Source organism: Bufo bufo, chromosome 6 (genome assembly GCF_905171765.1).
Source record: "Bufo bufo chromosome 6, aBufBuf1.1, whole genome shotgun sequence".
Classification (NCBI taxonomy): domain Eukaryota; kingdom Metazoa; phylum Chordata; class Amphibia; order Anura; family Bufonidae; genus Bufo; species Bufo bufo.
In genome coordinates this window covers 242,737,407-242,761,292 of record NC_053394.1, presented here as the reverse complement: position 1 = coordinate 242,761,292, position 23,886 = coordinate 242,737,407, and the positions used below count along the sequence as shown (strand labels likewise).

Sequence of the window (23,886 nt, the reverse complement as noted above, 5' to 3'; positions counted from 1 at the left end):
GAGACTCGAGCATTGCCCTGGAGCACATGCGGTATTCGGCCGAACACCGCCATGTGCCGAGCATCAAGATGCTCGAGCCGAACTGGTGTTCGGCCAAGCATGCTTGGTCAACACTATTTATTACCTAACATTCCCTATATGTCTACTTTATGTTGGCATCATTTTGTAAATGTCATTAGATTTTTTTAGGACGTTAGAAAGCTTAGAATTTTAGAAGCAATTCTTGAAATTTTGAGGAACATTTCCAAAACCCACTTTTTAAGGACCAGTTCAAGTCTGAAGTTACTTTGTGGGGCTTACATAGTGGAACCCCCCCCCCCCCATAAATTACCCCATTGTGGAACCCAAACTCCTTAAGTTACTTAAAACTGATTTTACAAACTTTTTAAAGTCTTTAGGTGTTTCACAAGAATTAAAGGAAAATGGCAGATTTTCCATTTTAATCAATTTTTTTCTTTTACACATCGAGAGTTAACAGTCAAGCAAAACTCAATATTTATTACCCAGATTCTGCGGTTTACAGAAACACCCAACATGTGGTCGTAAACTTATGTAAGGGCACACGGCATGGCACAGAAGAAAAGGAGAGCCGTATGGTTTTTGGAAGGCAGATTTTGCTGGACTGGTTTTTAGATACTATGTCCCATTTGAAGCCACCCTGATGCACCCTTATAGTAGAAACTCCCAAAAAGTGACCCCATTTTGAAAACTAGGGATTAAGGTGCTAGTATTATTGGTACTATTTTGGGGTATATATGATTTTTAATTGCTCTATATTACGTTTTTTGTGAGGCAAGATAAGCTTTAGCACTGTTTTTAGATCATGTGCATTTTTTATAGAGCAAGTTGCTACGGACGCAATGATATCAAATATGTCTACTTTGTTTGAGTTTCACAAAATAAAGCATTTAAAAAATATATATATATGTTTTTGTGTATCCATTTTCTGAACGCCTTTTATTTTTCTGCCGATCATCTTGTGCTAGGCGCTCGTTATTTGCATGAAGAATTGGCGTTTTTTTTGGCACAATTTTTGGGTACATATGATATTTTGACCATTCATTATTACACTTTATGGGGCAAGGTGACCCAAAAATTGGTTGTTCAGGCAGTTTATATTTATTTATTTTTCAGCATTCACCTGAGAGGTTAAGTCATGTGACTTTTTTATAGAGCAGATCATTTCGGACGTGGCCATACCTAATATGTATACTTTTTCTTATTTATTTAAGTGTTACACAATAATAGCATTTTTGAAACAAAAAAAAAATGTTTTAGTGTCTCCATAGTATGATAGCCATAGCTTTTTTATTTTTTGGCCAATTGTCTTAGGTAGAGTCTCATTTTTTGCTGGATGAGGTGACAGCTTGATTTGTACTATTTTGGGGGGCATATGCCTTTTTAATCTCTTGGTGTTCCACTTTATGTGATGTTAGGTGACAAAAAATGACTTTTTTGGCTTTTTTTTTTTACGATGTTCATCTGAGTGGTTAGGTCATGTGATATTTTATAGAGCAGTTTAGAGCAGGCAATATCTAATATATCATTTTTTTATTTTTTTATTTCACTTTGACACAATTATAGCAGTTTTGAAGCAAAAAAAAAAACATATTTTAGTGTCTCCATTGTCTGAGGTCATAGTTTTTTATTTTGAGACAGATTGTCTTAAGTATAGTCTCATTTTTTGCGGGATGAGGTGACGGTTTGATTGGTACTATTATGGGGGGCATACACCTTTTTGATCGCTTGGTGTTGCAATTTTTGTGATGTAAGGTGACAAAAAATGGCTTTTTTTGGCACTGTTTTTATTTTATTTTTTTACTGTGTTCAGCTCATGTGATATTTTTATAGATCTGGTTGTTACGGAGCGTCAATACCTAATATGTATACTTTTTCATTTATTTCACTTTAACACAATAATAGCATATTTGAAACAAAAAAATGATGTTTTATTGTCTCATGTTCTGAGAGCTATAGTTTTTTGTTTTTTGAGCGATTTTCTTTTGTAGGGGCTAATTTTTTGTGGTATGAGGTGACGGCTTTATTGGTACCATTTTGGGATCACTTGGTGTTGCACTTTTTGTTATGTAAGGTGACAATGGTTTTTTTACAGTGTTTTTCATTTTTATGGTGTTTATCGGACGGGGTGGATCATGCAATATATTTATAGAGACAGTCGTTATGGAAGTGATAATACCTAATATGTGTGTTTTTTTCCTGTGTTTTTCCTATTTTTTATCATAAAATCAGGGGAAAGGGGCATTTTTTTCTTTTTTTGTTGAAACTTTCTTTTTTTTATAAAAAACACTTTTTCTTGTTTTTGTAAAACTTTATTTCTGTCCCACTCTGGGACGACAACTTTTGAGGGTCTGATCCCCTCTGCAATGCATTACAATACATCTGTATTGTAATGCATTGCCTGTTAGTGCATTACACAAAGTAATACACTATCAGGTTGCCTAGGAGTCCCAGCCTGGGGCTGGATATCCTCTGCCCACGTAGAAGGCAGGTCCCGGTGCCATGCAAGCCCGATGGGCTCCCTCACCTGCCACAAACCACTTCTCTGCCGCGGTCAGTGTTGAAGAGGTTAATCCACCAGCATTAGCTTTTATAACGATGTCAGAGGATATAGCAGGGGCCCGGCTCTCAGGAACTGCTGTGCCCCTGCAGTGATTGGGCGGACACTGCTCCGGTGCCCCCCCCCCCGATCGCCATGATGTAATAGTACGTCAAAATGCACCAAGTCACTTGCCGCCATGACATACTATTACGTTATATGTCGGGAAAAGGTTAGAGAAAGATAAATGGAACATGTCACCCTTTTCCTTGCTTCTTAAAGATGACACCCACAGGCATTTTTGAAGCTGCCTGCCCTTACATTACAAACATCATTATGACTGATAATCATAAAAGTCATAATAGTTTTTAAGTTGAAATATTCTCTCCTCACTTTTTTAAAATCCAACCTTGAAATGTTCTTATAGAAAGTACGTTCTAATGTCAGGATGCTCTATTAGAGTCTATGTTTAGCAAACGGCAGCCTTTTATCTATAGAGATATCTAGACAAGATAATTGTAATAATGCCATCAGAACAAAATGAAAGCTTTATGAAGATTATATTCTAGATAAAAGATGCTTATTTATTTAAATAGTAATGTCGCCTGTGACTACTGCAGTCTGTCCTAACCAGCCTCTTTATTAATTGAAGGAACTAGCTTGTATATTTAAAAAGTCCATTAATCTGCTCACACTCGCGGTCTTATCACATTTGTAAATAGAAGTCAGGAAACACTGTCTTGTTGCCATTTTCTTTCAGTGTGCAGCATGCTCTTTATTTGTAGGCATATAGCAATATATAATAAAACCCCAAGCACACAAAATGTATTATTTTAGTCTCATTTAAATAAAAATCCTATTAACAATATGACTTATAGTACATGATAATGAAAATAATATTATTATAGATTATTACAATAATATCTTGTTCATTGTGGATCCTCATAAAATAACTTTCATTTTTATTATTTGCATACTCAGTCAAACAATGTTTATGGAAGTCCACATCTCTTCCCACCACCTAACCAAGAAATCCACCAACTCCAAAGGATGGAGTAGCTGATAGTTGGCACTACAGCTTCCTACCTACTTTAATGGAGAGATTTTCTCCATACCCATAAATATTAGATTAACTTTGGATGATCTTGCTAATATCTATGGAAATGGTCAACAATTTAATACTGTTGGGGGTGTTGCAACTCTCACTTGACAGCAGATGTCAGAAACTGAACAATCAGACATGTTGGATTTTCCAATACTTTGTCTTTATAACGGATAAGCTAAGAGTCTTAAGGCCCTATTACACCTACAGATTAAGCAGGCAATTTTTGGAGTGATTTCTTCCACAGTATGGGTACAAGTGATCACTAATGCCATTGTTTGTCCCATACTAAATCATTGTTTGCCGGCAACAGAGTGCTGATTACACGGCACAACCTGCCAACGGCAAATGATTATTTTTAAACATGTTGAAAGACTCCGATTACCTGGTAAATGAGAGTTTGCCTATTCATTGGGTAATTGGTGGCAACGAATATTCATTAGCGATGATCTTAATGATTATTTGCCATTGTCACAGGGCCTTTATTCCTTTTCTTTGTTTAGAATGTATACGAACACGTCTAAGCGTGAATGTGGACAACAGCGTTTGGATGAATAGCTATCAGATAAACAAGCATTCAGCCAAAAGACTTCTAGGATGTATGTACCTTTACTTACAAAACTGTTTGTGTTTCCTCTGCCCTTGTTGTCTGTGGAATCAATTGTATAAAGTTTCATGTACACTGTTATCTTTCCATGTATACCTCTGTTTTACTTGTTTTTTAGCTCATGGCTGTAAGTAATCTTTGTAGTTAAGATGAAATTAAATAGCAAAGTAAAAATCTCCTATTGTTAGGATCATAACAAGTAATTATGGGGATCCATATCAAAACTCTGAAAGGGGCCTATGAATGGGGAACCTTTTTTTCCCCTGCTCCATTACTTGACCATTCAATGCTGTAAAATGTAATTCCTCAAGCCATCTCCTTATCCTTTCTCTCACCTCTGAGGCAGTAGCAAAACCTACTGCCTTCAAAGTTACTCCTATCCCTGGTCTTATAGGAAGCAAGATTTTATAGAAGATATCCTTATAGAAGATATCCACATAAGAGCAACCTACAAATGATGTGGTTTGTCTCTAATTAAACATAAAGGTGACATGAAATTGTAGGTATATTAACTTGACCAAGACTTGGAAAAGTAAAAGTAAATGACTCAGGATAGACTGTGATGACTGCACAAGGTATATTTTAAATGGTTAGAGTGGCTATGCTATGATTAATGTAGAAAATGAAAATCAGACATCCTATAGTACATTACACCCTTTGTCTAACAATGTCGGAACTAGCCCTGTACTTCACATGGATATAAAGCCCCCCCCCCCCCCCCCTCCACATTCAATTCCAATTGATCTGCTAGATTTATTTCAAACTGCCAGCTCAGGGGGCATATCCTAGTTTTTCATCCTGAGCTATATTAAAATTACAATTCCTTTAAGTAGTTGCAAAGTAGGCCAAGCCAAGTTTCCTTGTGTCCTTTTGGTTTTATTACTCTTGTTTCAGTCATCTGAACCCTTTTCATAAGCTCACATTTAAATAAAATAAACACATTTCACCAAAATTTTGAAATTTTCAAGCAATAAAAGATGTCAAAAATATTACTATTCTATTCTTGTTAATTACATGAACTACTACATCCATAACTATGAAAGATACAGGCTTAAGGCCCCCACGCATCGGGCAGACATCTCTTAGAAGCATTCATAAGAACAATCACTAACCATGGTCTGCTGGTTTAAAGTTGTAAAGGTGCCACAGAACACTCAAGGAACAAGCAAAATGCTCATTCATCAGGTAATTAGATATCTTTCATACGATCACTTAAATCATTGTTTTCCAGCAACAGCTCATGCCGTCTAAACAGCCTCTGCTGCTGGCAAACAATGAATCTGTATGAGGATGAGTGATGGCATTAGCAATCACTCCTTCCCAAATTGTGGAGGAGATCAATGCATGTAAATGCAACCATCTTCACTCATGAAAAAGCTATTGCTAGGAAGGATTGTTTTCTTCCCAACAGTCATCTGATAAATTGAGCAGTTTAAAGGAGCCTTTAAATGGCATAGTTGTGATTCAACCTCAAAGTAATTGATAGTTTTGAATGAAGACATATTTCTTACCTTTCTAATTCCTTCTGAAGGGTTGGATACACAATTATCAGCTCCATTGTTTTTGCTAATCGTTCTCCACAGCTCTGCAAATGTGCTATCTTGTTCCAAAGTGTTAGTTCCTTTTGCTTTAAAATATTCATATACTGCTGAATCTTTTACTGTCCCATAAGATAGATCCATTTGTTTGGCCAAGTCTTGAAATGTTCTACAACAGAAATCATAGATAATGTAATGAAATAACGTTTAATTATAAAAATGAAAATATAGTTATAATAAAACCATAAAAAATAAATCAAATAAATTAAAAATTATATATTATATATTAAAAAGTGAATTCTCAAAAACTGCTATATAAATACACAAAAGTGACAGACCTCTAAGATCAGCATTAAAGATGAGCGAATCAAAGCTGACAAAGTGGAATTCATGGAAACAAATCGCAATTTTCCTAAAATGGCGGTTACATATGTGAGGACTGAGGACATGGGGCATGGAACTCTGGGTAGGCGGGATCACCCAGATTTACATGCCTGAATACAGCCAATCAGCAGCCAGCCAGCCCTGTAATGTCACAGCCCTATAAATATGGCAGCCATTTTAGATTCTGCCATTTTCCAGCGTTCAGAGTGCAGGGACAGACATGTGAAGGTGCTATGGACAGCAATTAGAAAAACCTCCTTGTGGGAAAAAAAGACAGAAAAAATGATTTATAAGTGCAGGGAAAGGATAGGGAGGAATCATTTCAAAGCATCTTAGTGCAGGGAGAAACGACAGAATGCGCTAGAACATTGATAGGAAAGTGATAGGTTACGATTATTTGGGGATTCCAGCCTTTTGTTATTGGGCTGCAAGTGTTATGTTGAAAAGCCCTTAGAGGTTTATATCTTAGTATCTTATTCAGTACTACAATAAAAATATATACACATTTCACTTCTGCAGTTATTTCTGGTGAAAGCATATAGGGGTGTATTTCAGTAAAAAAATAAAATAAAAAAAATATATACTGTATATATATATATATATATATATATATATACAGCAAAAACGAAGGCAGCACTCCAAGTTGTGAAAAAAAGTGGAAGGTTTATTCACCCAACCAGCAGCAACGTTTCAGCTCTCTCTATGGAGCCTTTGTCCAGCTGAGTAACATGTGCATAATGGCATACATAAATAGTGGCAGTGATTAACATGATTACAAATCAATTCCAATGGTCATAAACATAAATAAGATTAATATAAAAATTACAATCATATAAAAAATATAATTCATCCATACAGCTAGTGTACATATAGTGGCGAGTAGGCGCATACATAAAAATCCATAGTGCAATTCATAATGTGTACAATATGCCCCAATCTTGCATAATTGGTGATTATTGCAGATGTGAACAAATATGTGAATATATTGAAAGAATTACTTAAAAACCTTTGAATGGGTAAGAGGCTGAAGCAGCATGGTGGAGACTGCTGGCGTCCGGAAACAGCAGTGGCGCATGCGCCGCGCCGTATATTATCGCGAGACTTGTACCGAAACTGAGTGACGTTGCTGGCCATAACAAAGATGGCCACAAAGGAAAAAATGGAGTAAGGGCGCATGCGCCACCAGGCGTTGACGCCCATCCAGCTTAACAGAGCACTAGTTGATAAGATATACAGTATACCGCATTTTCAGCAGAGAAGCCGATCCATAGATCGGGGGCCGGCGGTTCAATGCCGGTCACCGTCAGGACATCCGTCATGACAGGGGGGCGTGGCTCTCATACCAGCTCCACCCCATCGTCCAGATATATCGGCGCATCCGCTCCAAAGCGCTCGTGCCTGTCATGTAATAACCGATCCAAATCAAGGATCAGTCACAACAGACTGCAAGAGCGCAAGGATCCAATGCATCGGTAAACTTATAATAGTAAAGATATATGAAAAAATGAGGATAACAGCAGGATTATCCAACCGTCCGTGTGATGTGACCCCAGTCCCACTTACAGGGGCTAGAGCCACAGCAGACAGACAGGGACAATCACTTCACCATTCAGCAACGCAGATAAGTACAAGAATGTGAATAAGGATCGCCGACACAGTTCCTCCAGTCTTCACCCCAAATGTCCATTCATAATATGAAGTCATAGTAAGATCCTGTATAAAACAGAGAGGATAAGGAGAAAACCAATTAGATAAATAGCACATGTTATTTTCCATAAACGTAATCAGAAAAAGAAAGGACATGCATAGTCAGCAGTTAGACTACCCTGAACTCCACATTTAAGCCCTGAGGTTTCAGGGTGCCCAAAGTGTAGATCCAGTATAGTTCACGTTTTTTTTAGTAATTTGACACGATCACCAGATCATGCAGTCTGTTGTGACTGATCCTTGATTTGGATCGGTTATTACATGACAGGCACGAGCGCTTTGGAGCGGATGCGCCGATATATCTGGACGATGGGGTGGAGCTGGTATGAGAGCCACGCCCCCCTGTCATGACGGATGTCCTGACGGTGACCGGCATTGAACCGCCGGCCCCCGATCTATGGATCGGCTTCTCTGCTGAAAATGCGGTATACTGTATATCTTATCAACTAGTGCTCTGTTAAGCTGGATGGGCGTCAACGCCTGGTGGCGCATGCGCCCTTACTCCATTTTTTCCTTTGTGGCCATCTTTGTTATGGCCAGCAACGTCACTCAGTTTCGGTACAAGTCTCGCGATAATATACGGCGCGGCGCATGCGCCGCTGCTGTTTCCGGACGCCAGCAGTCTCCACCATGCTGCTTCAGCCTCTTACCCATTCAAAGGTTTTTAAGTAATTCTTTCAATATATTCACATATTTGTTCACATCTGCAATAATCACCAATTATGCAAGATTGGGGCATATTGTACACATTATGAATTACACTATGGATTTTTATGTATGCGCCTACTCGCCACTATATGTACACTAGCTGTATGGATGAATTATATTTTTTATATGATTGTAATTTTTATATTAATCTTATTTATGTTTATGACCATTGGAATTGATTTGTAATCATGTTAATCACTGCCACTATTTATGTATGCCATTATGCACATGTTACTCAGCTGGACAAAGGCTCCATAGAGAGAGCTGAAACGTTGCTGCTGGTTGGGTGAATAAACCTTCCACTTTTTTTCACAACTTGGAGTGCTGCCTTCGTTTTTGCTGTATGTTTACAATCTGGACCTTGGTCACAGGTCTCATAAGGAGGATTTTTTGCACCTGCATTTACTCTTCGAGTGCTGCTTCTTTTCTTTTCTCTTATATATATATATATATATGTACGCACTGCACTGTTGCAGTTATTTCTGGTGAAAGCATATAGGGGCGTATTTCAGTACAACAAGAAATATATATACAGTGCTGCCCATAATTATTCATACCCCTGCCAAATTTTGACTTAAAGTTACTTTTATTCAACCAGCAAGTGATTTTTTGACGGGAAATGACAAAAGATAATAAGACAATGTACAAGAGGCATTAATGTGGAAAAAAAAAATTCTCAGCTTTTATTTACATTTGAGCAAAAAGTGTCCAGTCCAAAATTATTCATACCCTTCTCAATAATCAATAGAAAAGCCTTTATTGTCTATTACAGCAAACGCTTCCTATAATTGCAGACCAGCTTTTTGCATGTCTCCACAGGTATTTTTGCCCATTCATCTTTAGCAATGAGCTCCAAATCTTTCAGGTTGGAGGGTATTCTTGCCATCACCCTGATCTTTAGCTCCCTCCACAGAGTCTCAATTGGATTCAAGTCTGGACTCTGGCTGGGCCACTCCAAAACATTAATGTTGTTGTCTGCTAACCATTTCTTCACCACTTTTGCTGTGTGTTTTGGGTCAATGTCATGCTGAAATGTCCACTCGTGCCCAAGGCCAAGTTTCTCTGCAGACTGCCTGATGTCATTGAGAATCCTCATGTATTGCTCTTTTTTCATGGTGTCGTTTACTGTGATTAGGTTTCCTGGTCCATTGGCTGAAAAACACCCCAAAGCATTAGGTTCCCACCACTATGTTTGACAGTGGGGATAGTGTTCTTTGGGTTTAAGGCTTCTCCTTTTTTACGCCAAATGAAGGAAACATCATTGTGACCAAACAATTCAATTTTTGTTTCATCTGACCATAACACAGAAGACCAGAAGTCTTCTTCTTTGTCCAGATGAGCTTTTGCAAAGGCCAAGAGAGCTTTTGTGTGCCTTATCTGGAGAAGTGGAACCCAGCAGTGTGCAGTGTCCGTTGGATTGTCTGCCTTGAGACATTGCCACCAGCAGAGCCTAGATTCACCAGGATGGCCTTGGTGGTGATCCTTGGATTTTTTTTCTCCTCTCTAACTATCCTCCTAGCCAGCACAAGTGTCACTTTTAGCTTCTGACCATGTCCTCTGAGATTTTCCACAGTGCGGAATATGTAAATAAAAGCTGAGAAATGTTTTTTTTTCCACAATAATGCCTCTTGTACATCGTCTTATCTTTTGGGAGACACCTATGTCATTTCCCGTTAAAAAATTACTTGCTGGTTGAATAAAAGTAACTTTAAGTCAAAATTCTCCAGGGGTATGAATAATTATGGGCAGCACTGTACGTACTGCATTGTTGCAGTTATTTCAGGTAAAAGCGTATAGGGGCGTATTTCCATACGACAAGACTCTTTATTTTTTTCTGGTCAAATTGTATAGTGGCCTATTTCAGTCCAACAAGAAATATATATTCTCAGGTCACTTCTGCAGTTATTTCTGTTAAAAGCGTATAGGGGCGTATTTCAGTAAAAAAAAGAAAACTATATACGCACGGCCCTGTTGCAGTTATTTCTTGTGAAGGCGTAGAGGGGCATATTTCAGTACTGCAAGAAATATATATATGCACTTCACAAATTTTTTTCTGGTCAAAGCATATAGTGGCCAATTTCAGAAAATATATTCTCAGGTCACTTCTGCAGTTATTTCTGGTTAAAGCGCATAGGGGCGTATGTCAATACTACAAGAAAAATATATTCTCACTTCACTCTTGCAGTAATATCTGGTAAAGCCTTTACTGGCATATTGCAGCAGAAAAATAAATATACATTCGCCATTTGCTGGTGCACTTACATGTAGAAAAACCTTTATTGAAGTATATCATTAGAAAAAGAAATATATACATTCGCTATTCGTTTCTGCACTTATATCTTGAAAAACCTTTAGTGACGTATATCAGTATAAAAAGAAATATACATTCGCCATTCGCTGCTGCACTTATATCTTGAAAAACCTTTATTGACGTATATCAGTATAAAATAAAAATATATTTAGCATTCACAGTTATATGTGGTAAAGCCTTTAGTGGCGTATTTCAGTAGAAAAATAAAGATATATTCAGCGCTGCAGTTATATGTGGAAAAGTCATTTTTGTGGTATGGACCAAATTACGTTGTGGTGAAATTTTGTATTTACGTTTCACACACTGCGTGCTTACGTGACGACGTCTATAAGAGCGGCGCACCAATTCAAGTAAATACAGTGGGGCAAAAAAGTATTTAGTTAGCCACCAATTGTGCAAGTTCTCCCACTTAAAAAGATGAGAGAGGCCTGTAATTTTCATCATAGGTACACCTCAACTATGAGAGACAGAATGGGGGGAAAGAATACAGGAAATCACATTGTATGATTTCTAATTAATTAATTGGTAAATTCCTCGGTAAAATAAGTATTTGGTCTCCTACAAACAAGCAAGATTTATGGCTCTCACAGACCTGTAACTTCTTCTTTAAGAGGCTCCTCTGTCCTCCACTCATTACCTGTATTAATGGCACTTGTTTGAACTTGTTATCAGTATAAAAGACACCTGTCCACAACCTCAAACAGTCACACTCCAAACTCCACTATGGCCAAGACCAAATGGCTGTTGAAGGACACCATAAACAAAATTGTAGACCTACACCAGGCTGAGAAGACTGAATCTGCAATAGGCAAGCATATTGGTGTGAAGAAATCAACTGTGGGAGCAATTATTAGAAAATGGAAGACATACAAGACTACTGATAATCTCCCTCGATCTGGGGCTCCACGCATGATCTCACCCCGTGGGGTCAAAATGATCATAAGAACAGTGAGCAAAAATCCCAGAACCACATGGGGTGACCAGTGAGAGAGCTGGGACCAGTGAGAGAGCTGGGACCAAAGTAACAAAGGCTAGACACTACGCTGCCAGGGACTCAAATCCTGCAGTGCCAGACGTGTCCCCCTGCTTAAGCCAGTACATGTCCGGGCCCATCTGAAGTTTGCTAGAGAGCATTTGGATGATCCAGAAGAGGATTGGGAGAATGTCATATGGTCAGATGAAACCAAAGTAGAACTTTTTGGTAAAAACTCAACTTGTCGTATTTAGAGGAGAAAGAATACGGAGTTGCATCCAAAGAACACCATACCTACTGTGAAGCATGGGGTGGAAACATCATGCTTTGGGGCTGTTTTTCTGCAAAGGGACCAGGAGGACTGATCCGTGTAAAGGAAAGAATGAATGAGGCCATGTATCGTGAGATTTTGAGTGAAAACCTCCTTCCATCAGCAAGGGCATTGAAGATGAAACGAGGCTGGGTCTTTCAGCATGACAATGATCCCAAACACACCGCCCGAGCAACAGAGGAGTGGCTTCGTAAGAAGCATTTCAAGGTCCTGGAGTGGCCTAGCCAGTCTTCAGATCTCAACCCCATAGAAAACCTTTGGAGGGAGTTGAAAGTCTGTGTTGCTCAGCGACAGCCCCAAAACATCACTGCTCTAGAGGAGATCTCCATGGAGGAATGGGCCAATGTACCAGCAACAGTGTGTGAAAACCTTGTGAAGACTTACAGAAAACGTTTGACCTCTGTCATTGCCAACAAAGGGTATATAACAAAGTATTGAGATTAACTTTTGTTATTGACCAAATACTTATTTTCCACCATAATTTGCAAATAAATTCTTTAAAAATCAGACAATGTGATTTTCTGGATTTTTTTTTTCTCATTATGTCTCTCATAGTTGAGGTATACCGATGATGAAAATTACAGGTCTCTCTCATCTTTTTAAGTGGGAGAACTTGCACAATTGGTGGCTGACTAAATACTTTTTTGCCCCACTGTACACTATGCACTAACTAATTCACACCAGTCCGCATCTATCTGCGGTATTGCTTACTGGACACTACGGGCACTTCTCTGCAGCACATAAACCGCACTAGGACAATGTCTCACTCTTCCAGAATTGACCTACTTCCTCCGCTACGTCTCGTTCACTTCAGATCACTCCGCCTTAGGCGCCGTTTTTTTTTTTTAAACTGACAGCCTATAACCCTCTGTTGAAAAGCCTTTAGTGGCGTATATATGTGGAAAAATAAAAATATACTCTGTGTCCACAGTTCCAGTTATATGTGGTAAAGTCTTTAGTGGCATATATCAGTAAAAAAGAAAAAGATATTCGGCGTTCAGCACGGCAGTTATATGCGGTAAAATCATTTGGGACTTATTCTGGTGGAAAAAAAATTGTATTCAGGTTTACTTCGATTTACCGGATGAGCAAGCGACAGACTACTAAAAGGTCAAAGGTGAGATCCTAGCGAGACTGAATGTGTTGGTCCGGGCCCAACGGATGCATCAGTGGGAGTTTAACCCGGCTGAGCCAGCGAGACCCCAGTATTATAAACTGACGTTCTGAGTCCCACTGTTATGCTAGACCGTATTGTAGCTGACAAATTATGGAGGGCATTGCCACCACCCCTTTAATGCTGGGTTGGCCAGACATCTCCTAATAGTGCCCTGGGGTAGATATGACCTTGCGGTTCGCCCGGCAGTCGTTTTGCGGCGAACTTTGCTCTTTTGTGGTTCGCCAAACATGCAAACATATGGCGATGTCCGCTGGCGCCATATTCTTTTGCATTGTGCCGAACATTGACTTATGAAACATCTATCAGGTGGGACAGGACACCCAATTGAGACGTTTCAGCACATGGACACACCCCCTGCCCTATAAATAAACCCGTTCTTGATGCCATTTTACATTCAGTCTTTTGCCAGTGTAGGGAGAGGTTGCTGTGTGAAGCAGGGACAGACTGTTAGAGACTAGCTAATAGGGCAACAAAAGTCTGTCTAAGGACTGGTATAGGTGTGCTATTGATAGGTGTGACATACTGAGGGGTGTGATATACTTATAATAAAATTTCTAACATAGAAAGTATATTATAGTACATTTGTATTGTGCAGCAGTTGTGTGCGGTTTTGCTGCGATACTTCAGCCATACAAACACAATTGGAACAACTAATTACAACTGATGGGATATACTAGTTGCCTTAAAAAATAAACTAAATGTGGAAGGGGTGTGATATACCTATGAAATACTTCCTATATAGTGCATTTGTATTGTGCAGCATTTGTGTGCAGTTCTGCTGAGATACCACAGCTATACAGAGCGACAAGAGCTATTGGAACAACTAATTGACACTGGTGTGATATAAGAGTTGCCCCCCAAAAAAACTGATTGAGGCAGGGGTGTTATATACCTATAATATAATTCTATATTGTGCATTTGTATTGTGCAACATTTGTGTGCGGTTCTGCTAAGATACCGCAACTATACAGAGGGACAAACGCAATTGGAAAAACTAATTGCAACTGGTGTGATATACCAGTTGCCCACAAAAAAAAACTGATTGAGGCAGGGGTGTCATATACCTATAATATACTTCCTATATAGTGCATTTATATTGTGCAGCATTTGTGTACGGTTCTGCTGAAATACTGCAGCTATATAGAGGGACAAATGCTATTGGAACAACTAATTGCAAATGGTGTGATATACCAGTTGCCACCCCAAAAAAAATGATTGAGGCAGGGGTGTGATATACCTATAATATAATTTTTATATAGTGCATTTGTATTGTGCAGCATTTGTGTGCGGTTCTGCTGAGATACTGTAACACAGCTATACAGAGGGACAAATACTATTGGAACAACTGATTGCAACTGGTGTGATATACCAGTTGCCCTAAAAAAAAACTGATTGAGGCAGGGGTGTAATATACCTATAACATAATTTCTATATAGTGCATTTGTATTGTGCAGCATTTATGTGTGGTTCTGCTGAGATACCGCAGCTATACAGAGGGACAAACGCTATTGGAACAACTAATTGCAACTGGTGTGACATACCAGTTGCCCCCCAAAAAAACTGATTGAGGCAGGGGTGTAATATACCTATAACATAATTTCTATATAGTGCATTTGTATTGTGCAGCATTTGTGTGCGGTTCTGCTGAGATGCCGCAGCTATACAGAGGGACAAATGCTATTGGAACAACTAATTGCAACTGGTGTGACATACCAGTTGCCCCCCAAAAAAACTGATTGAGGCAGGGGTGTGATATACCTATGAAATACTTCCTTTTTAGTGCATTTGTATTGTGCAGCATTTGTGTGCAGTTCTGCTGAGATACCGCAGCTATACAGAGGGACAAACACAATTGGAATAACTAATTTCAACTGGTTTTAAATACCTGTTGCACCAAAATAAACTGATTAAGGGGTTTGATACACCTGCTTCCAGCAAATATTCATTAAAGGGAACCTGTCCCCGGGATTTTGTGTATAGAGCTGAGGACATGGGTTGCTAGATGGCCACTAGCACATCCGCAATACCCAGTCCCCATAGCTCTGTGTGCTTTTATTGTGTAAAAAAAAGATTAGATACATATGCAAATTACCCTGAGATGTGTCCTGTATGTGAGATAAGTCAGGGACAGGACTCATCTCAGGTTAATTTGCATATGTATCAAATAGTTTTTTTTACACAATAAAAGCACACAGAGCTATGGGGACTGGGTATTATGGATGTGCTAGCGGCCATCTAGCAACCCATGTCCTCAGCTCTATACGCAAAATCCTGGTGACAGGTTCCCTTTAAGGGGTTTTATATACCTGCTTCCACAAATACTGCTCTTCTATAGGGACTATGTCACAGGGTCATTTTGAAAATGACAGGCAGGGGAAGAAGTAAGCCATTCCACAAGGGTGGTAGGGGTCGGGGAGGTGCACCAGGCCGGAGCCTAAGTGGTAAGTTGGAGAAAGTGCGTGCGATTACGACAAAGGACGCACCAGAGTTGGTTGAGTGGCTCACTCAGCCTTCCGCTTCTGACCCTCCTCATCCTCTGTATCAGCACCCTCCTCACTCTCTGCTGTGTGCACCCCCAAAGACACCACCACCACCATAGTCCCTCCACTCGAGTCAGTGGAATTATTTTCCATCCATTCCCAGACGTTACCGATGCTCAGCCATTCTTGGCATTGGATCAAGAAGAGGAGGTAGCAATGGCCGCCACCCAGCGGTCTGACGACAGTATCCAGATCAGCCCAAGGAGAGTGGTCCCCACTGTTGCTGCCTACTCCGAGATCTCAAATGTCAGTGGTGAAAAAAGGTGACGATGTGTTGATGGTCGTCACATGGGTGCCCACAAGAGAGGAAGAGGAGGGGAGTTCAGAGGGAGAGCTGGAGCAGCAGATAGGGAGGAGAAGGAGGAGAAGCAGGCAGAATTTGCAGTGCACAGGAGGCAAAAAGCAGACTGCAAATGTACCATGCATAGTAACATCTGGCACTCCGAGGATGCCAGCACATGGCTCCACAGTGTAGGCTTTTTTTAACGTGTCAGCTGCTGACAATAGTGTTGCCATCTGCAGCCTGTGCTGTCAACGCATAAGTTGCGGTAAGCCCAACACTCACCTAGTGATGACCGCCTTTAGAAGGCACCTGGCCTCCCATCACCGAGTCCAGTAAGATCAACACCATCAGAACCCACAAAGCCACACTCCTGGCGCTCCACGTCCTGCCTCTTCTCCTTCTCCTTCTTCTCTCTCACTTCATTTGTCCTCCACTCCACCTTCCACCGTGCCGTTGTTGCGTTCATCTGGCAAAAGGCAGGCTTCCGTGGCCCAAATGTTCGAACATAAAAAGTTGATAACGCCAGACAACCCTCTTGCCCAACGACTGACCGCCAGCTTGTCGGAACTGCTAGTCCGCCAACTATTGCCACATAAACTGGTGGACTCGGAGGCCTTAGAACATTTGTGGCCATTGGCACAGCGCAATGGAAGATCCCCGGAAAGAAATATATCTCCCACAAGGGCATCCCAGAGCTATATGGCCATGTTCAGCGGCAAGTAAATGTATCTCTGGCACACAGTGTCGGTGCCAAAATACATCTGACCACAGACACGTGGTCTAGCAAACACGGGCAGGGATGGTACATAGCTTTTACTGCCCACTGGGTGAGCCTTCTGAGGGCTGTCAAGCATGCAACCCGTTGCACCGGTGTGGATTTGGTGTTACCGCCATGAGTTGCAGGCAGGCCTGCCTTTTCTTCTCCTCCTCCTACTCCATCCTCTGTCTCCTCCTCGGCTGACTCCTCCTTTTCCACTGCTACCTCCTCTTCCGCTGCACCCCCCCAGATCCCCAGAGCCTATTCGACGTGCCAGGTGAGACGTTGCCATGCTGTGCTGCGGCTGTTGTGCCTGGAAGTCAAGAGCCACACCGGTCCTTCACTGCTTTCAGCTATGCGGTCACAGGCCAATCAGTGGCTAACCCCGCTCAATTTGACAGTTGGTAAAGTGGTGTGCGAAAATGGTGCCAATCTGCTGAGCACACTGAAACAGGGCAAAATGACACACCTGCCATGCATTGCACATGTCCTGAACTTAGTCGTGCAGTGATTCAATGCCAAATACCCGGGGTCCAGGACATCTTGCGGCAGGCCAGAAAAATCTCTGTCTATTTTAGAAGATCTTACACGGCCATGGCTCGCCTTGACGTTCAGCGGCGACACCATTTGCCTGTCAGACATCTGATTTGTGACTGCCCGACACACTGGAACTCCACCTTGTATATGCTTGATAGGCTGCTCCAGCAAAAACATGCCGTTAACGACTACCTGTACGAACTTTGCGGCAGGATAGGTTCTGGGGAACTTGTTTTTTTTCCACTGCGCCAGTGGCTGCTCATGTACGACATATGCAGAATTCGGCGGCCATTTGATGGGATCACCAAAGTGGTCAGTTGTAGCCACGGAGCCATCAGTGACATCGTACCTTACACCTTCTTTGAGGAGCGTGCATTGCATCGTGTCATTGATGAAGCCGCCGAGGAGCAGGAGCAGGAAGATAAGGAAATCGCATTGCTGAATGAATTCCCGGGGGGGGGGGGGCTACTCCATCTGAGACAAGTCAGCAGGAGTCTGAAGAGGAGTCTGAGGAGGATGGTGCCTGGGGGGAGGAGGAGGAGCAAGAAGAGCAGGATTTAAACTTTTCTGGGGTCCCTGATGTTGTCCGTGGATGGGGGGAGGAGACCAAGGACGACATTCTCCTGGGCAATGAATAGAAGCCAGGCCGCTCCACCGCTTCCAATTTAGTGCAAATTGGCACCTTCATGCTCCAGTGTGAAGAGGGACCCCGTATAAAAAGCATAAAGGGCAAGGACCAGTACTGGGTGGCAACGTACTTAGACCCCAGGTACAAACACAAAATGGCAGACATGTTACCAGCATCTCAGAGGGCTGTCAGAATGCTGCATTTCCAGGCCTTGCTGCGAGAGATGCTGGATTTTGCTGTTGCGGAAGCGCTCCGGATCCAGCCTGAGGGAATGCCTAGACCTACAGGTGTCCAACAATATTGGGTTAATGGCCGATGTGGATGCTCTGAGAAGCGAGGAACCCCTTGACTACTGAGTGTGCAGGCTTGACCTGTGGCCAGAGCTGGCACAATTTGCCATGGAACTCTTGGCTTGCCCCTCGTCGAGTGTCCTGTCCGAAAGGACGTTTAGCGCAGCAGGATGGATCGTGACCGATAAGTGCACTTGTTTAGCTCACGACAGTGTGGACTAACTCACTTTTCTAAAAATTTATGAGGCATGGATCTCGGAGGAATTCAACACCTGTGACGACCACGTTTAATTGAATTTTCTCATGCCAGGCCACAATGTCCGCCACTACCCAGAACAAAGAATGGTCCCTGTCTTATGTAAATACAGTGGCATAAAAGGCCTTTTCTGTCCGGTAAATGCCTAATGTTTGGGACCTCGGAGGAATTCAACACCTGTGACGACTACGTGTTATCGAATTTCAACTATTATCATTTGGGGTTTATTCAAGAGGGGGGATTTCTTTAGTCATGTTTTTAATCAAATTTTATATATGTATTTGACATTTATTTGTACTGGCCTACAGTAAAATTGATATCTAATGACCGTCTAATATACCTACAGCCACATAATCACTTGTTCTTTTCTGTACATTGAATGAATAATTTTTGGGGCCTGTACTCCACTGACCTGCAGTAAAATTGTTATCCAATCACCGTCTAATATACCTCCAGCCACATAATCACTTGATATTTTCTGTCCGGTGAATGCCTAATGTTTGGAGCCTGTACTCCTGTGGTCTAAAATAAAAATTTTCTAGGTTCCAGCAGGCCACATTTTTGACAGTTTCTCTATAAGACAATTTAAAAATGGCCCCTGATTTAAATACATATTTTTTTGTGGGAATTTTTACCTTTGATCCCCCTCTGGTATGTCACTGTCCATGTTGTGGGACAATTTGTGCACTTCTTGTAAGTATTTGGTGGCTGCAATAATGACCTGAAGGTTTTTCAGGTTTGCCTGCCATTAAAGTGAATGGGGCCCGCCGCAAACTTGCGGTTCGCGAACATTTGATTGCGTTCGCGCGATTGCATTCCCAAATCGTCCCGGCCGATGTTCGTCCATCACTACCCTGGAGATGGTGGACCTGCTCGAATGGTATGGGGCTACTGATGAACTCCAGGGGGGAACTCTGGGGAAGGGTGTAACAAAATCTAGAAAATCCCCGCCCCAGACCCGGTGGCCTGAGCTGAGAAAGACCGCACGGGATGTTTCCTTTGGGGATCGGAACCCGATAATCTGCTGGTGGTGTTATGAGCCCAGCCATGTACGGACCGACTGTCCCCACCTGGTCCAGCCCATGGATGTAAACTTTGGGTATCGACAGTCATGGTATGCCAGAAGGGTTAGTGCGTCAGACACTCCAGAAACTCTCAAAAATGAACCTTTGTGTCAGGTGGAGGTAGAAGTCATTCCCACAGTGGCAATGCTGGACTCAGGATGTCGGGTGACCCTTGTGAGGGCTTCCCTGGTGCAACCCACCGAGTTTATGGGCCGGAAAGTTGGGGTGCTCAGCGTACATGGAGATTTAAAAGATTACCCCACTGCTCTGGTGTCCCTAAGCACGTGTGTCGGCAGGCGAATCCATGAGGTGGCCCTAACCATGAGCATCTACTATGATTTCATATTAGGAAGAGACTTTCCGTTGTTCCCAGCCCTGTGGCCGGCCGTTGTACATACTGATCCCCGAGAGATAGGGCAAGCTCCAGTAGCAAGGTCTGGCCTAGTGGAGGTGCTAGAACACAGGAAACCCAAGGCGGAGGCGCCCACGATAGGTCCAGTGGATGAGGGGAGACAACCCCACGGAATAGGATAGGTAGGGAGCATAGCAAGATAGCTCAGCAAGCCCAGAGTCAGACCTATAATCAAGCATCTGGGGTCCGTTACTTTAGCCGGGGATATCCGGTTTTGATTTGTGGGCTGCCTAAGGACAGTAAGTTCTGCGCTAGGCGGCCCTACGAGGTACTCAGGAAAATTGGAGATGTAAACTTCAAGGTACACCTGCCAGGGAGGTAAAAGCTGGGGCTGGTTTACCATGTTCATTTACTCAAACCTTGGAAAGATAGGGAAACCTGTACTGAAGACAGACCGTGGCCGGGTTTTCTAGGGGAGGAGGCTCTGGCCCCTCTGTCTGATGCAAGGGAAGCAGTTGCCACAGTAAAAATTGCTGACAGCCTCTCCTCTAAACAGGATCAGAAGGCCAGGGAGTTTGTTAATCGGAACACAGATGTGTTCTCGCACCTCCTTCGATGCACTTCCACAATTTGGCATGACATTGTCACTGAGCCTCAGGCTAAAGTCCGGCTAAAACCATACTGGGCTACCCGAGGCTCAGCGACAAGCCACGGTAGAACACAGGGCAGGTTGGTTGCAGGGAAATGCGGATGCCCTGTCCCGGGTGCACTGCTTGGCATGTGTTCACCCCCTCAGGGTTGAACAAAGGGGTTATGTGACACAGTGAAGGGTATTGTCTTGGAAAACAGGTATTTTCCTCCCAGTGTGTGTGCGTCAGCTTACCCTGCCTACCAGAGTGAATCCCTACAGCGGTAAAATCTTTTTGAATAATTTTGGTGGACAAAAAATCTTGTATTCTGCATCTAGCGCTGCACTTATATGCGTTACAATCTTTTCTTTTCGTCACATATTGTACTTCATGACACTGGTAAAATGAAGTTAAAAAAAATCATTTTTATTTATAAAAAAAAAACAAATTTACCAAAAATGAAGTAAAAAATTGCACATTTCCAAGTTTCAATTTCTCTACTTCTATAATACATAGTAATACCTCCAAAAATAGTTATTACTTTACATTCCCCATATGTCTACTTCATGTTTGGATCATTTTCGGAATGATATTTTATTTTTTGGGGATGTTACAGGGCTTAGAAGTTTAGAAGCAAATCTTGAAATTTTTCAGAAATTTTAAAAAACCCTATTTTTAGGGACCAGTTCAGGTCTGAAGTCACTTTGCGAGGCTTACATAATAGAAACCACCCAAAAATAACCCCATTCTATAAACTACACCCCTCAAGGTATTCAAAACTGATTTTACAAACTTTGTTAACCCTTTAGGTGTTCCACAAGAATTAATGGAAGTTAGAGATACAATTTCAAAATTTCACTTTTTTGGCAGATTTTCCATTTTAATAATTTTTTTCCAGTTACAAAGCAAGGGTTAACAGCCAAACCAAACTCAATATTTATGGCCCTGATTCTGTAGTTTACAGAAACACCCCATATGTGGTCGGAAACTGCTGTACGGGCACACGGCAGGGCGCAGAAGGAAAGGAATGCCATACGGTTTTTGGAAGGCAGATTTTGCTGGACTGTTTTTTTTTACACCATGTCCCATTTGAAGCCCCCTTGATGCAACCCTAGAGTAGAAACTCCATAAAGTCACCCCATCTAAGAAACTACACCCCTCAAGGTATTCAAAACAGATTTTACAAACGTCGTTAACCCTTTAGGTGTTCCACAAGAGTTATTGGCAAATGGTGATGAAATTTCAGAATTTAAATTTTTTGGAAAATTTTCCATTTTAATCCATTTTTCCCAGTAACAAAGCAAGGGTTAACAGCCAAACAAAACTCAATATTTATGGCCCTGATTCTGTAGTTAAAGAAACACCCCATATGTGGTCGTACACAGCTGTACTGGCACCCGGCAGGGCGCAGAAGGAAAGGAATGCCATACGGTTTTTGGAAGGCAGATTTTGACTGTTTTTTTGGACACCATGTCCCATTTGAAGCCCCCCTGATGCACCCCTAGAGTAGAAACTCCAAAAAAGTGGCCCCATTTTAGAAACTACGGGATAGGTTGGCAGTATTGTTGGTACTTGTTTAGGGTACATATGATTTTTGATTGCTCTATATTACACTTTTTTTGAGGCAAGATAACAAGAAATAGCTGTTTTGGCACTGTTTTTATTTTTTGTTATCTACAACATTCATCTGACAGGTTAGCTCATATGATATTTTTATAGACCAGGCTGTCACGGATGCGGCGATACCTAATATGTATACTTTTTTTTTAAGTTTTACACAATGATTTCATTTTTGAAGCCAAAAAAATCATGTTTTAGTGTTTCCATAGTCTGAGAGCCATAAATTTTTCAGTTTTTGAGCGATTACCTTGGGTAGGATTGATTTTTGCGTGATGAGATGACGGTTTTATTGGCACATTTTTGGGGTGCATATGACTTTTTGATCGCTTGCTATTACACTTTTTGTGATGTAAGGTGACAAAAAATGGTTTATTTAGCACAGTTTTTATTTTTATTTTTTACGGTGTTCATCTGAGAGGTTAGGTCATGTGATATTTTTATAGAGAAGGTTGATACGAACGCGGCAATACCAAATATGTATACTTTTTTTTTCCCCCTATTCTTTACCAATTATTATTTTTTTATTTGGGGAAAATTACAATCCTTTACAATGCATTCCAATACTTCTGTATTGGAATGCATTGGCTGTATGAATAATACAGTGTGTATTACTCATACAGCTTCCTGCCTGTGAGATCCAGGGGGCTGGATCTCACAGGCTCGCCACCGGAAAATTAATCAGTGTCGTCAACATAAACTTACTGCTGACACCCTCTCCCCTCTGTAGGGGGGCTCTGCTTGTATAAGCGTTTAATAGAACAGGTTCTGTAGACATCTATTTGGAATCAGCTGACGAGGGTATAAAATTAGTGCGCTTCTTCTTGATGCTAACATCTACCTGTGAGGCTGAGTTGATACTTAAGTTATTTGGTCAGTTTTAGTCCGTAACTGCCCAAATAAGTGAAGTGTGCAGTGATTCTAAGAACGACACCTATCATCTGACTGTCATACTGACTTACAGTATTAATTTACTACCACAGCAGACTCCCTATGCGTGTTACTGCAAGGCACAATAATCTACACTACTATAAAGGCTCTCTGCAGTCAGGAAATATAATTTTTTTAACACGATTTGCCACAAATAAATTTGGATGGAACTGAATTTCTTTGATTAATTCAGCGAACCTGCAGAATCAAATTTTTGAGAAATTTGCTTATCTCTAATTATGATCCATTCCAGGCTTTAACTTTGACAAAAACTCCCTAAAAACAGCCTGATAAATCAGTTACATTTGTAAACCAGATATTGATGAAGGCAGAGAAAGGACTGTTTAGGTAATGATCAATTGATAATTTCAAATTTGTTTCCCTACTAACTGGGTGGCTCAACTCACTTCTCAAAAATTTCTCAACATATTGGTAGAAACATAATGATCCAAAGATGTTTTATTACCTCAATATCTTTACTTTGTCATTATTGAAGGAACAAATATTCCTTTTTTGTGTCAAAAAGTTGAATGTACAGTCATTCAACCAGAAATCATCATGCTGCAAATTCAGTAAAATAAATTATAAAGGTATGCCTGAATAAAAAA

General features: G+C 41.1%; 1 protein-coding gene across 1 annotated transcript in view; it reads right to left on the bottom strand.

The window, feature by feature from the left end:
• The window catches only part of GRID1 (glutamate ionotropic receptor delta type subunit 1), a 1,665,856-nt gene that overhangs the window by 123,815 nt on the left and 1,518,155 nt on the right, over positions 1-23,886 (bottom strand). Inside the window, exon 13 of the mRNA XM_040434606.1 lies at positions 5,778-5,973. Coding sequence (XP_040290540.1) covers positions 5,778-5,973 — 196 coding nt within the window. The remainder of the gene's footprint in view (positions 1-5,777; positions 5,974-23,886) is intronic.